Source organism: Anguilla anguilla, chromosome 16, assembly GCF_013347855.1.
Source record: "Anguilla anguilla isolate fAngAng1 chromosome 16, fAngAng1.pri, whole genome shotgun sequence".
In the NCBI taxonomy this organism is placed as follows: domain Eukaryota; kingdom Metazoa; phylum Chordata; class Actinopteri; order Anguilliformes; family Anguillidae; genus Anguilla; species Anguilla anguilla.
The window spans coordinates 6,106,322-6,119,796 of NC_049216.1; the positions used below are offsets into that span (position 1 = coordinate 6,106,322).

Here is a 13,475-nt window from a genome sequence, read left to right on the forward strand (position 1 = left end):
ATCTTTCAATAAGCCGACTGATTACTGCAGGTTTGGCCAGTCACTTGATAGAAATCCACTCAATAAATAAATAAATACATCAGGCTAGTTATTACGCAAGAACGATTAAAGTCAATAAATGTTTCAAATTTGTAAAATATATGTGTCATTTCATATTGCTTTCAGTAGCAAACATTTGAAATGACTTTCCTGTGACCTCAGTTCTGCTGCTGTGCTGTGGCAGTGGAGGCATTTATCCTCCAGAATGATGGAGCAGAAACGATACACCCGGGAGCGAGCGGTGAAAAGGCATCACTCTTGATTAATCTCTCCCTTCCTTTCAAACCTTGGGCTCCTGCTTCTTTACGGCACGCACACGTCTATAGTTTTGGACTTGAGGAATTTTACCTGTTTACCTACCCAAGTCAGTCAGCATCACAGATAAGCGATATATTGCAACCATAAATATCCAATATTTATTTAGATTGTTAAGAACAATACAACCACCATACAAACTAGGCTTTTGTCTTCTCTTTTAGTAATCATAACTCTTGCAGTAGGAGGCTACGTGAAAAGACAATGCAGCTCCTATGCCATCTTGTGATATAATTTTTCAATCACATAGAAGAAGGGTGGCCTTTCTGCCGATTGGCTGTCATTATCAACAATCAGTTGATAGGAATGATATTTTTCCAGAGGCATTTCTTGTGGTACGATTAAGGCAGGGGTTTGTCATGGGAAACATTGGCTAAAGTCACAGAGCAGTCACAATGAAGTTTTTGAAGACCACAGAAAACCAACAAAAAACTAAAACATTAATTTATTACATTTATGAAACTAAATAACGGATCTCAGGGGCAGCAGTGGTGAAACGACTGAAATAAGATGTGCAACTGAAGTAATAAGTGTTTGAAATACATTTTATTTATTTTATTTTTTTAAAAGCAGCAGGCAAATGCTGATAGTTACAAATGAGGAAAGTGTATTGAGAGGCTGGTGCATTTAATCGCTTCCGTCCATCCATGGAAAGAAAGAGCATGCTTTTTTAATTTAACAGAACCCTGTTAGAAACAGAGCATGTTCAAATTGCATTACAAAAATAATAATAAAACGGGGTTCCACTACAGGAGAAGGAGCGCTCGGCGTTGTTGACAGGGGCCGTCAAACGTCTGATAGAAACAACGGACTAGGACGGGAATCTTGATTCCAGCTCATTCCAGCATCAGGCAATATGGCTAAAAGGCACAGGCCTAGCCTAACGGCTACAAGTCACGCTGTACGCTACGTTAGGATTAACAGTTCCCATCCAAAACCACTGTTACATCACAGAAATCACTGAAAACAGAACAGGGAAATCACGGAAATGCCAAAAAAAAAAAACATGTAAAAACACTGCAGGAAAAAAACATGCAAGACCCACAGAATCTGTGACAGACAAGACTTACGTGACTAATACCCAGAATTGACAGCAAAGCTTATTGCATTCAAAAAACGTTCCATTGATTATCAGAAAGAGCCACACTTCATGTTGTCCAGTGAACCATGAGGGAAGAAGCACTACTTTTTGAGAGGGCACCTCAAAATCCCAGCAAAACAGCTAGTGTGTCACAAATAGAAGTCCAATATCCTGTATTTGTAAGCAACCCATTACCGGCAAGGACCTCACAAATTAAGGCAAGGACCTCACAAATTAAGGCAAGGACCTCACAAATTAAGGCAAGGACCTCACAAATTAAGGCAAGGACCTCACAAATTAAGGCAAGGACCTCACAAAAGTAAGTGAAATGAAGTGATTGTTGGTATATCCTCCTGAGACCTGAAAGCAATAAAAGGGTAACGGCATACTATGCAGGATTTTTACCTTGAAAATATTATGACGGCATAATTTATAATGCACTGGCAATCTCTGTCGTTATGCACTTTCACCAAATGTGCGCCCCTTTACCTGTTTTAGTTGTTCTAAAGTGTTCAGGATGTTTCTGGAGAGATATTCTTTTCTGTGCGGGGAGGGGTGGATGTGGCTACAGAGTCTGTGGTTTGGGATCAGATTTTAGTGAAGCGTCTGCTGCTACCTAGCTAGCTGCCACGATGGTGGAAGAAGTCCAGATACAGTGAAGCAAAAAGACAAGCCGACAGGGCTTGGTCAAGAACTAGAGTTAAACTGGAGTTGAACTTTAAACCATTTCCTTGGGTGGCGTCAGCTGAAGTTTACCAAGGGGATGAAAAGCGGCACAGACTTGTTTTCTGTAAGTAACATTACCTCTAGCTACCCAGCTAGCTACACAAGGTAGCTATATGTGTAGCTATATCGGGTACTTTAAGGAAACTTCATAGATGGTAAACACAGGACCACAGCAAGGCAAAATAAATCCTGCATAGTATGCCTTTAAGTATTTTTTGACATAGTACAAGTGCCTTGGGTGACAAAAACACATATTGCAGTGAAAACATTTTTGCATATATATATATATATATTCATATTCATTTTTTTTCCTGTCCCTTGTAGTACTGGATTCAGCATAGCAGAATATATGGTTCTTGAGGTTAAGGCCAGAGACTCATGTCCCCTACAGGGTACAAAAATTAATTGCTGGGTATTTTGAGGAGTGTAACTGAACTTCAAAGCATTTATCCCATTAGAGGTGTTTCTCCAGAGTGCCTGCTTTTTGTCAACACATGCATTTGTTTTTTTTTGCAAATTGACAAGGCAATTAATAGCTACCAATATTTACTTGTTTTTATGATACTCTGGACTACTTTGTAGCAAAGAAATGTATATTTATTGAACTGTGTAATTATCAATAAAAGTTAGGACATTAAAAATAAAAATGTGTACTTTCCCGATTTTTCACTCTGCCGATTATCTGTTAGATTTTTCTGAACTTTTATGACAGCAGGTAGAAATAGGCCAACTGAATGGTGAAAACATCTCCAGAATTTATACACACAAACTTATACATATTTATACATTACAAACTTATAACACAACACAGAATTCTGACAAGTTAGCTATAGTTTGCACATGCACATACAGACAAAAGCACAACACACACACACACACACTAAAAATAAACGCTTCAGTTCAATCACAAATGCAAGCATTCAAACCAGGTTTGACATGAGAGTATTATTTTTTAAAGCCATTGGAACTGTTTTGATGTCATATAAAAAGAGGATTCAGCAGTAATTGTTTACACTATGAAACTTTATAATTAAATGAAATGTTTTAATGGAAAATTCCAGAGTTATTTTATTTTATTGGATATTTTTTCCACTGAGATCCCACCAAGTCTGGAATGTTCTGTCTGTTCTGGGGTGGGGGGGGAAATAAAGGTGAAAATAAAATATAAAAATGCATTCGTTGCATTCAAGATAGTCGACAGCTGCAGAACCTCCCCCAACCCCGCCAGCCCCGCCCCCAACCACGCCAGCCCCGCCCCCCTCCACGACCCCCCCCCCCCCCCCCCCCCCGTCCGCTATCTCTCTTAGGGAGGCAGAACCGCTAACCCCGTGTGCCCGCTGACAAATGCTGTCACTCGTCCCCAAGCAGTTTGCAGCTTCGCCTTGGCTATTGATTCAACATGCTGAATCCGTGCTGGCAATTGCTTTCCTTTTTCTGGTCTGTTGCACAGTAAATACCAAGGCTGGAGAACAAGTAGCCCAATTTAAACTTTAGATACAGGCATTATGTGGGACTTCAGCCTGGTTGCTAGTTGTACACTGAAATATTTTTGTTTTACACAGCACGGTTTATCACGTACTTCTGGTAAAAAGCTGTACACGCGTCAGGTCGCTTTCTAGTAATGCTTCAGCAACATTATTTTCAATTTTCGATTTTTATCCCCCTGACGTGCAATCTTGTGCACACACATGCAGTGAAATTTGTAAATGCAAATAATTAAATCATACATAATGATGAATACATAGTACGATAGCTGCAAGAGACTGATTGCCTTTGTTTGCTATGGTTTGTCAGTGCATTTCACCAAAGTAGAGTGGAAATGTCATCACTGAAAAAGAAGAGAGCCTAAAACACACAGCAGTGCTCGAATGTGGATTCCCTGAAACATGCAGCAGCCAGAGCCGATTGCGATATAAATGAGCCGTTTAGAGCCACAATCACGAACAAGCCATACAGTTCAGGATTTACATGTTTTTTTTTGTTTGTTTGGTTTTCTTTTTTTTAAAGAAATTTTAATTGTGCTGTGTTCAGAAGGCACAAATAGCTTTTCAATGCTACTTTCTTTGTGCCATTTCCCCAGTCTGCAATTGAAGATTTAAAAATCCCCCCGCCACATCTCTAAAGCAGTAACTAAAACATGCAGCAGAGCTGTAAAGCAGGCTAACTAAAACACGCAGCAGACCTGTAAAGCAGGCTAACTAAAACACGCAGCAGACCTGTAAAGCAGGCGAACTAAAACACGCAGCAGACCTGTAAAAGCAGGCTAACTAAAACACGCAGCAGACCTGTAAAAGTAGGCTAACTAAAACACGCAGCAGACCTGTAAAAGCAGGCTAACTAAAACACGCAGCAAACCTGTAAAAGCAGGCTAACTAAAATACGCAGCAGACCTGTAAAAGTAGGCTAACTAAAACATGCAGCAGACCTGTAAAAGTAGGCTAACTAAAACACGCAGCAGACCTGTAAAAGCAGGCTAACTAAAACACGCAGCAAACCTGTAAAAGCAGGCTAACTAAAATACGCAGCAGCGATGTAAAGCAGGCTAACTAAAACACGCAGCAGACCTGTAAAGCAGGCTAACTAAAATACGCAGCAGACCTGTAAAGCAGGCTAACTAAACCACGCAGCAGACCTGTAAAAGCAGGCTAACTAAAATACGCAGCAGACCTGTAAAAGTAGGCTAACTAAAACATGCAGCAGACCTGTAAAAGTAGGCTAACTAAAACACGCAGCAGACCTGTAAAAGCAGGCTAACTAAAACACGCAGCAAACCTGTAAAAGCAGGCTAACTAAAATACGCAGCAGCGATGTAAAGCAGGCTAACTAAAACACGCAGCAGACCTGTAAAGCAGGCTAACTAAAATACGCAGCAGACCTGTAAAGCAGGCTAACTAAACCACGCAGCAGACCTGTAAAAGCAGGCTAACTAAAACACGCAGCAGACCTGTAAATGCAGGCTGACTAAAATACGCAGCAGCGATGTAAAGCAGGCTAACTAAAACACGCAGCAGAGCTGTAAAGCAGGCTAACTAAAACAAGCAGCAGCGATGTAAAGCAGGCTAACTAAAACACGCAGCAGAGCTGTAAAGCAGCCTAACTAAAACACACAGCAGAGCTGTAAAGCAGGCTAATTAAACCAGGCAGCAGCACTGTAAAAGCAGGCTACCTAAAATACGCAGCAGCGAAGTAAAGCAGGCTAACTAAAACACAGTGTTATTACAGCAGCAAGAAGCTCACTCCACCACTCAGGACCAGAACTGACACAAGACTTGACCTGGGAGGACAGACACGCGGGGGGAGGTGCCAGACATCCAGAGGTACGCTGTTAAAAAACATTTCATAAAAAGAATAGCAATGTTGTACAAAGCCTGTCATTTTATGGGTTGGCCATTAAATAATGGGTTGTTGCCATTATTCTACATGAGTTTGACAATATTTTGAAAAAAACGTTTTGCAGAACAGAGAGTTCTGATAGATTAGATTAGATTAATAGATTTCTCTGAAATTTGTCTTGCATCACAAGCCACACTCCTCACTTCGAGGAACAGACATACACCGATACAGTAAAATTATAGGTGCGTAGGGTCTGATGATCTATGCAGGATTATGACAGAGCTGTACCTTTAGCTGCCTGAAAGGCAGGCACCAAGGTTTTGAACTTGATGCAAGCAGATACAGGAGAGAAGGGGAGTGGCATGGCTGAGCCTGGGGGAGGCAGTAGGCCAGTGAGCAAGGCCAGGGAGAGGAGAGTTCCAGCAGGCCAGGCAGGGAGGCCAGGGAGAGGAGAGTTCCAGCAGGCCAGGCATGGAGGTGCTCAGGGCCTGGACTAAGAGGCTTGAGTAGGTGGTGAGGAAGGGGCGGATTCTCCAAATGTTGCGCAGGAACAGTCCGCACACTCGACAAACTGCCATGACGTTCGCAGAGAAGGACAGTTTGTTGTCCGGTACCAAAGAAGGCATTATCTTCAAGCTCCAGAATCACTCTTTTGCGGCAGAACCAATTAAACCCGCCTTCCTACAGAAAGTAGGGGTTCATATCATAAGAGGTTCTCTCCGTAGGTACCCGTGCCAGCCACTGGACTTACACACAAACAGTTCAGCCTGATGTCCAGCGCTGTAACTGTATCCCCCAAAGACCCAGCAATTCTCAAGGACACGAGTCTCAAGAAACATAAACTGTACTATGCTGACACCTACACAAGTGACATTCAATACAAATGAAATGAATAACGTTTTTGAGAATGTTTTCACTGCAACATGTTTCTGTCATCAAAGAGACGTTTTTTTGTATTTTTTTTTTGTATTATTTTTCCGCGGGGTCTCCTGGGGATAAAGGTTTTCACTGCCGTGCAAAACAACATTTTAAATTGGACGATCAATATGACAAAAGACAAGGAGAACTGAATGTGTAAAACTATTAAGGTGAATTACTGGCACTTGGGGGGAGCCATTAAATTGTCTGAACAATCTCCAATATAGAACAATCAACTTCTTCTAACTGGCAGCAACCCTTTTACATGCAAAACATTGTCAGAGAGAGAGAGATCTGTGAATTGAAAGATATGTTTACTGAGGTGGGTCTTAGAACATTTCTGAACATGAAAGAGACTCAATCTCTATCAGGATTTTCATATTTTAGGTATCCAAGAGTGTAGTCTTTGAGGCCATGGAGTACCACTGGATAAAAAGATTTCCCCCCCATCTTATTGCTCAGTGGTTAGACATTATGCATGCCAGTGAGACTACTTCCCAAATTTACAAGAGTCTACTACCCCACTGATATAAACACTTGTATACTTATATACATGTATAAATCTTTGCCTGTAACCAGCTTATGGGAACACGAGTTGGCAGAATTCTGTTGGAACATGGGAATCTCTTGTACACCAAACAGGGAATGGATAAGATCTGTAAGATCTCCTGTAGCATTTCTGCTACATTCCATTCTACTGCTACTTTACACCAGGCTGGCCAGTGGAGGATGGGCTCCCCCTCTATAGCCGGGTTCCTCTCAAGAATTCTTCGCCAATGGGGAGTTTTCTCTTGCCAACGTTTCAGGGTTTTCTCCCGACTGGGAGTTTTTACCTTATGCACTTGCTATTTGGGGGTTCGGGCCTGGTGTTTGGTCTTTTTGCTCTGTTTCTTGCCTTGCTACTCTGTAAAGAGTTTTTGTGACAGTTCTCTGTAAAAAGCACTATACAAATAAAATTGAATTGAATTGATTAAAAATGAATTGAATTGAAATGATATGGAAGGGGAACCAGGCAGTATCTAAAAATTCAGTTCAACTGATACGTTTTAAGTTGATTCAACAAGCATATACACATCACCGTATTTGTTATATAAAATGTAAAGGACTCCCAGTCCAATTCGCACACTTTCTAACTCTGGTACAGTGGGCACAAATGTATGTTCTGGGAACGCAGTCCAGTTTCACTATTTTTGGATTGTGTAACAGAAGTGATATCCGAAATCGATTGCAAAACGGAAAATGACCAAAAACCCAGGTCCCTATCGGTTAAACGAGGACTACTCTTTCGATTCAACCCAAAATGCAGAGACTGATTTTATATAGCCTACTGTTTTAACGGCTTTGACGTTGGTTTGACATTGTTTTGAATCACACCGGCGCATGGATAAAAAATTATCAAAACAAAACACGCAGGCCCATCAATGCCTGGAATGCTATTGCAGAATGCCTAGCTGTAAAAAAAAAATGAAGGAGGAAGTAATGACTTTGATTTATCGATCTATTGTAATATTAGTGAAATCATTTTAATCTGGCTGCAATACTTGTGTAGGCTGATTTCATACATCTGACTATCAACTAACTATCTGTATTATTCTTATTCATTACTATATGCATTACCTACACTGTACTGTTCTTAAGCCTAGACTATTCTGCAGTTTTCTAGTATTATTTCTATTTATTATTTCTATCTCTGATAATAAAATCGCTGATAACAAAAAAAGTGAAAACGTTGATCCCAAAAAAATTGAATATACTAGTGTACGGGTAGCATATTTATCCTTACACATCATTGTGAAGCAGCACTGAATTCGCAAACCTCGTTTTTTGGAGCTGTTCAGGCCCTGGGGTGTTTAATGCGTCATCACACACCATTTACGTTCAAACGCAGATATCATAAAACGGTCATTACGCAGTGTTGGCGTGACGAAGACCTTCCCTGCTGTCAGATTGTTTGTCTGCAGTCTAGCTGCAGACCACGCGAAGCCCGCCACCACCGTGGGTTACTAATCCGGCCAGCAGCACCAAGTTCATCATTCAGAGAGCGAGCTTCCTCTTCACTTAAAGGATTCGCTCATCCTGGCTCCAGCTGGGGAAACCCACAGGATATCAAAATTATCTTGGGAGTGAATATTCCTCCTCTTCACTGAACATTGCTCCATCAATCTGGCCTCCGTAAAAAGGTCAAGTGTTATAATTTCTTTTTAAGATAGCGCAAGTGCATTACCTTAGGAGGGTACACTGGGACTTTTAATAGCAATAGCCTAGATTTAGAATGAGGTGTACCCATGTACGTGATGCCGGTTAATTATTGTAAACTATCAAAGGCCCAGGCTATTAATTTAAGTTTTAGGTTGATCTATGAGCTCATTTCAAACATGCACAACAGCAGTATGCACTATTATACAGCCCTCCCAAATAACAGAGGATAATTCAGTCCTACACACCTACATCTGTGATTTGGCAATACACAGTCAACATGAGAAAATAAGGAAAAGAAATATACATTATCTGTGAAATAGCTCGAATGTAACCTGTTGACCCTCAGTAATAATATACATTTTTACAGCTGTTGTTAGTGAAACAGAATCGGGAAGTCTTTGGAAAGGTCTGAATATGTCTAAGTGGCACTACAAGGACAGAGATAATTTCTTATACTTTATTTATATGATAAAAATTTCCATTGCTGATGGCAAGTTGATGAACATGATTTCTAAAGCTTTTACCCCAGTCCATATGCTGTATCTATGAAAGACAGCAGTGGCTGTTGCTAACCGACTACATTGTCTAGTGCCTGTCGGGGGTCGTGTGTACTCGCTTGCTAGCATATTTAATTAAAATGTACTTCAGGCAAAGATTGTTCCACAATCACATGAAATGCAACACTGTACCAATAAAAGTCAAGGGGAAAGAGACGTTGCTATAGCTTTCGCACAAAGCAGGAGAAGAGGCTAGAAGACAAGCTTGCTCAATAGGGCCCATTGTCTTAAAGAGTATTACACCAAGTAATTACCATTTCTCAATGTCGGTTTTGCGTAAAACCCAAACTGGAAGGACGGTTGCGTGGAACGCGCGTTTGTGAATAGTGTCACATTGACAGCCAAGAATAATAACCCACCAAGCTCCTCGGTGCTCCAGAGAAAGGGAGTTATCTTAAATTAAGATTAAACAAAGGGCAAGTGTCCAAACCGAAGGTGGACTAGTAGGGGGTAGGTGACAAGATAACCAAGGCCAGCGCAATAAGAAAAACGTACAATGAATGCAACAAAGGACTTACAGGGGAAAAAAAACCTTTGCTCTCCAACAATTCGTGCACGTAAAATACTATCAATATGTGAGGTTTAATTGTCCAAGACAATATAGCACATTGTTCACATCTGGCCAATTTAATAAATAAATGACTGGGAATTTAATTATCTTGAGAAAAAAAAGGACATTAGATTTGTGTTTCGGTAAATAAAATGGCAAACACAGGTAGAGCAGGCCAGTCCTTTGACATTACAATTCATGAAGAAATGCACAGTACCTCTAGGTAGAATGCTAACTAAGTTATTAAAAGTTGCTTATAACAGCTTTTTTAAATAACAATTCTTCATTGCAAACCTGCTTTTTTAAGTATTCTTTTTAGTGGGACGTTTACAGTTAGATACACTTTCAGACTCCAGTGCACACACATAAATCTTTGAATTCATTTTAATTATAAAATAGCATCACTGTATAGCAGTTTTAGCATTACACAGCTCTGATCAACCTGTTAGCAGGATAACGCGCTGATCAGCCGAAATTAGCATGATAAAGAGCTGATAAGCCTAAATTAGCATGATAAAGAGCTGATAAGCCTACTTCAGCATGACACTGCTCTGATCAGTATAAATTAGCATGACAAAGCTCCGATTAGCCTAATTCAGGGTGACAAAACTATAATAAGACCAAATTAGCAGGAAAAAAACTCTGATCAACCTAAATTAGTACGGCAAAGCTCTGATCAACCCAAGTTAGCATGTCGAAGCTATGATCAGCCTAATTTAGCATGGCGAAGCTATGATCAGCCAAACTCATCATGCTGAAGAGCAGTCACTGGTGCCTGAGCACAGCCAACAGCAGCAGGGCATGCTCAGAAGACATCCCCCAGTACAGCGCACATCATCGTCAACACAACAATCCGTCTCGTCTTGAATTACAAAGTAATCAAACATCCTCATAATTACTCAGATTAAAACGGCATCAACGGTACATATTTGCGCCGTGTTGATTAGCGGCATGAATATTCCAGTCATAACCCTTGTGAAATGTTTTCCTTCAGTATTACAAAGACACATTCCTTTAATGTAGTTAATGCGCATAATTATCATGCTTTCAGTATCTTACTGACAGACCAGAGCATGCTATAATTAAGACCAAACCGAAACATACTGCCTAACAGGATTCTTCGCTATGCAGAGGTACAGGGGCTGAGAGAGAGGTTTGGAATAAGTTAGATTTTTAATAGTGAATGAATTAAGCCAACAGTCCAAAACATTGTTTTAAAAGAAAAAAAAAATAAACAGATTTTCTACCAAGACATGTGAAGTGTGACTTTGCTCTTGACACCAGAAGCCATTACTGTGCCTGTACCATTCCTTCGCTAATAATGTAACACGTAACAAAACGGAAAACAGCCACCAAAAAGCAGCGGATGTAGTCTTTTACAAGCCTTGGGTTCTCCCATTCTTTTGTAGCACTCTAATTAAACTTTTGACTCAGACATGCTAATTGTAGTATTTCAGGACCTTCAAAGCCTCAGGTTTTAGACTAAACATTCAATTAGCGAGTGATCCGAACGGAGGCGCAGCAGGTGAGTAGATTAGCTCGTGCTCTAATGACATTTTATAACAATTAAGAAATATTATGAACAAAACCCAGCGGAGTCTGTCAGCCCTAGGTGCTGGAGTCTCCCCGCTAGTCAGGTTCTGTACCGTTAATCAGCGCCCAGCTGGACCTTTTGATTCCCATAGGCTGATCAGTGGCACTTCACTTCCTGCAACTGTATTCCAAAACCCACCAGTAACATGCCGCCCTAGTTGATTCGTAGTACCAAGTTGGATAACGCATGTCAGGCAAACGGCTTTGATAATTTCCCTATCATTTGTAGCAGTATTAGTAGAAGCAGCAGTAGCAGCAGCAATAGTAGTAGCATCAGCAGTAGTGGTTGTAGCAGTGGTAGTAGTAGCAGCAGCAACAGTAGTAGCAGTAGCAGCAGCAGCTGTAGTAGCAGCAGCAGCAGTGAGCCTATTCGCCTGCATTCTCTGTAAATGTACTTTCGCATTTGCGGTGAATGTCCACCAAGCCCACGTTCATAAAAATGCAAAGATCGTTTGTTTACCTCGAAACAGGAACGCTTTGCTGTTGTTGTGGAGACCTGCCACTTGGGTAATTCCAAAAGTTGCGTTAGCCAAGTCCAGTTCATTGATGATATCAATTTGTAAACCGGGGTCTATTCCAAATCCTACCACTAAAGAAAAAGAGAAAAACACGGGTATGTATAGGATACAGAATTGAACAGATATCAAATATTCAGGGGTGTTGTGTTTTTTATGCAAAAATTCAACGGGCCAAAATAGCGTCATTTCTTCTCTCTACCGCTTAGAGTGCGTTCCTGCCCGTGAGTGCGCAGCACGCGCAAACGCATGTAACAGAGCTGTCCCCACGTAGCTACTTCCTATAAAGTCAATTGCGGGTTATGGAGACCACATCTCGCTTTCTATACACCAGACTGTGTTATACAGCGATCATCGCATTCCATAGCTGAATCTGATGTAATTCAAATAAAGCGTTAAAAAATCATTACAAAAATCTTTCCAACAGCGGATCATTGGTCGGTCCACGTCTATGGTAAGTTAACGCTTGGCTTCGTTAAATGCCGAAATGTTTGTTCGTAACTACGCCATATAGCTTGACTCCCATGCACATCTGCAAGGATTCAGAGGGGCTTACTGCGGGCGCCTATCCAAAGATGTCTCTTGAAAATTGACATGTCGTGTCATCGTTATTAGGCAACAAGGGTATACCTAACCAGACGTGTATTAACTTGGAATTATGAAGTAAAGGCTTTTCCTGAGATATTTGCATTTCAATTAACTTTAGAAAATTCTGCGAGAAAATGTAAATTAAAATGCAACGAACAAAGAGATGCGCAAAAGACATTTTTTTTACTTTACTGAACGTCCAGCTGAACACAAAGGTGCGTAGCTCAAGCGAGATTGCAGGACATAGTAATCACGCGCACAATATAACTAATCTCTAGTAATCATTCGCGTTATCGTACACAACACTTGTCACTCGATTAACTTGACAGCGTAACACCTACCTGGTTTCGTAATGAGAAGAACTAGTAAAACTGTCACAAAAACATCCATTTCATACGGTAAATGCAACTGTACAGATTCCTCAAAGACCAATCGTTGTGTGCTTCGCAGAAGTCCAAACTTGCACGGCTCCGAGTCTGTCTTGAAAACTGTGAGTGACTGAGCGCGGCGCACCGGTGTAGAATGTAGCCTGTTGGAACGTTCCACGTCTCGGAAATATAGGATCCGTCAGCCCTCTTGCGATTGAGAAATATGCTTCTAATGAATCGTGTAGATGTTTCTTAACTGAAAAAGTGAGCTATTGCTTATTTGATGCAGGTCTTTTTTTCAGGCAGTTGCAGGAGATATTTCTTGCAAATATCTTGCACTGCGTGGAAAATTCTTCCCCTGCTCCCGAATGAGACAACTCCCCGTTCTCGAGGTAGGGAAAGGTTTTCGAGTAGTCAGAGGAAAGGACACACCTTATTGCCCCGGTTGTGATTTCAATCACTGTCCTAATGATCGCAATTATCATTTATGCCACAATCACAGTCGCAACGTGCATATTTAAGACAAGGAATAGTAAACTATTTAAATAACATACAGCACCATTCTTTGTTTTGTTTAATGAGAAGTCCTATTTAACTAGAAGTCCTATTTAGCACAGGGCAACTTCAGAATGGAATTAATAGCCTGTATGCATAGTCTACATTCTGCGTGGACTGACACCTACGTGATGGCTT

The 13,475-nt window shown here is 40.9% G+C and overlaps 1 protein-coding gene across 1 annotated transcript in view; it reads right to left on the minus strand.

The window, feature by feature from the left end:
* Window positions 1-13,153, minus strand: part of LOC118215670 (protein kinase C-binding protein NELL1-like) — a 297,337-nt gene extending 284,184 nt beyond the window's left edge. The window contains exons 1-2 of the mRNA XM_035396613.1: window positions 12,756-13,153; window positions 11,772-11,900 (exon numbers count right to left, since the gene is read on the minus strand). Of these exons, the coding sequence (XP_035252504.1) occupies window positions 11,772-11,900; window positions 12,756-12,804 (178 nt within the window). The 5' untranslated portion in view covers window positions 12,805-13,153. The remainder of the gene's footprint in view (window positions 1-11,771; window positions 11,901-12,755) is intronic.
* Between the last annotated feature and the right edge of the window lie 322 nt (window positions 13,154-13,475).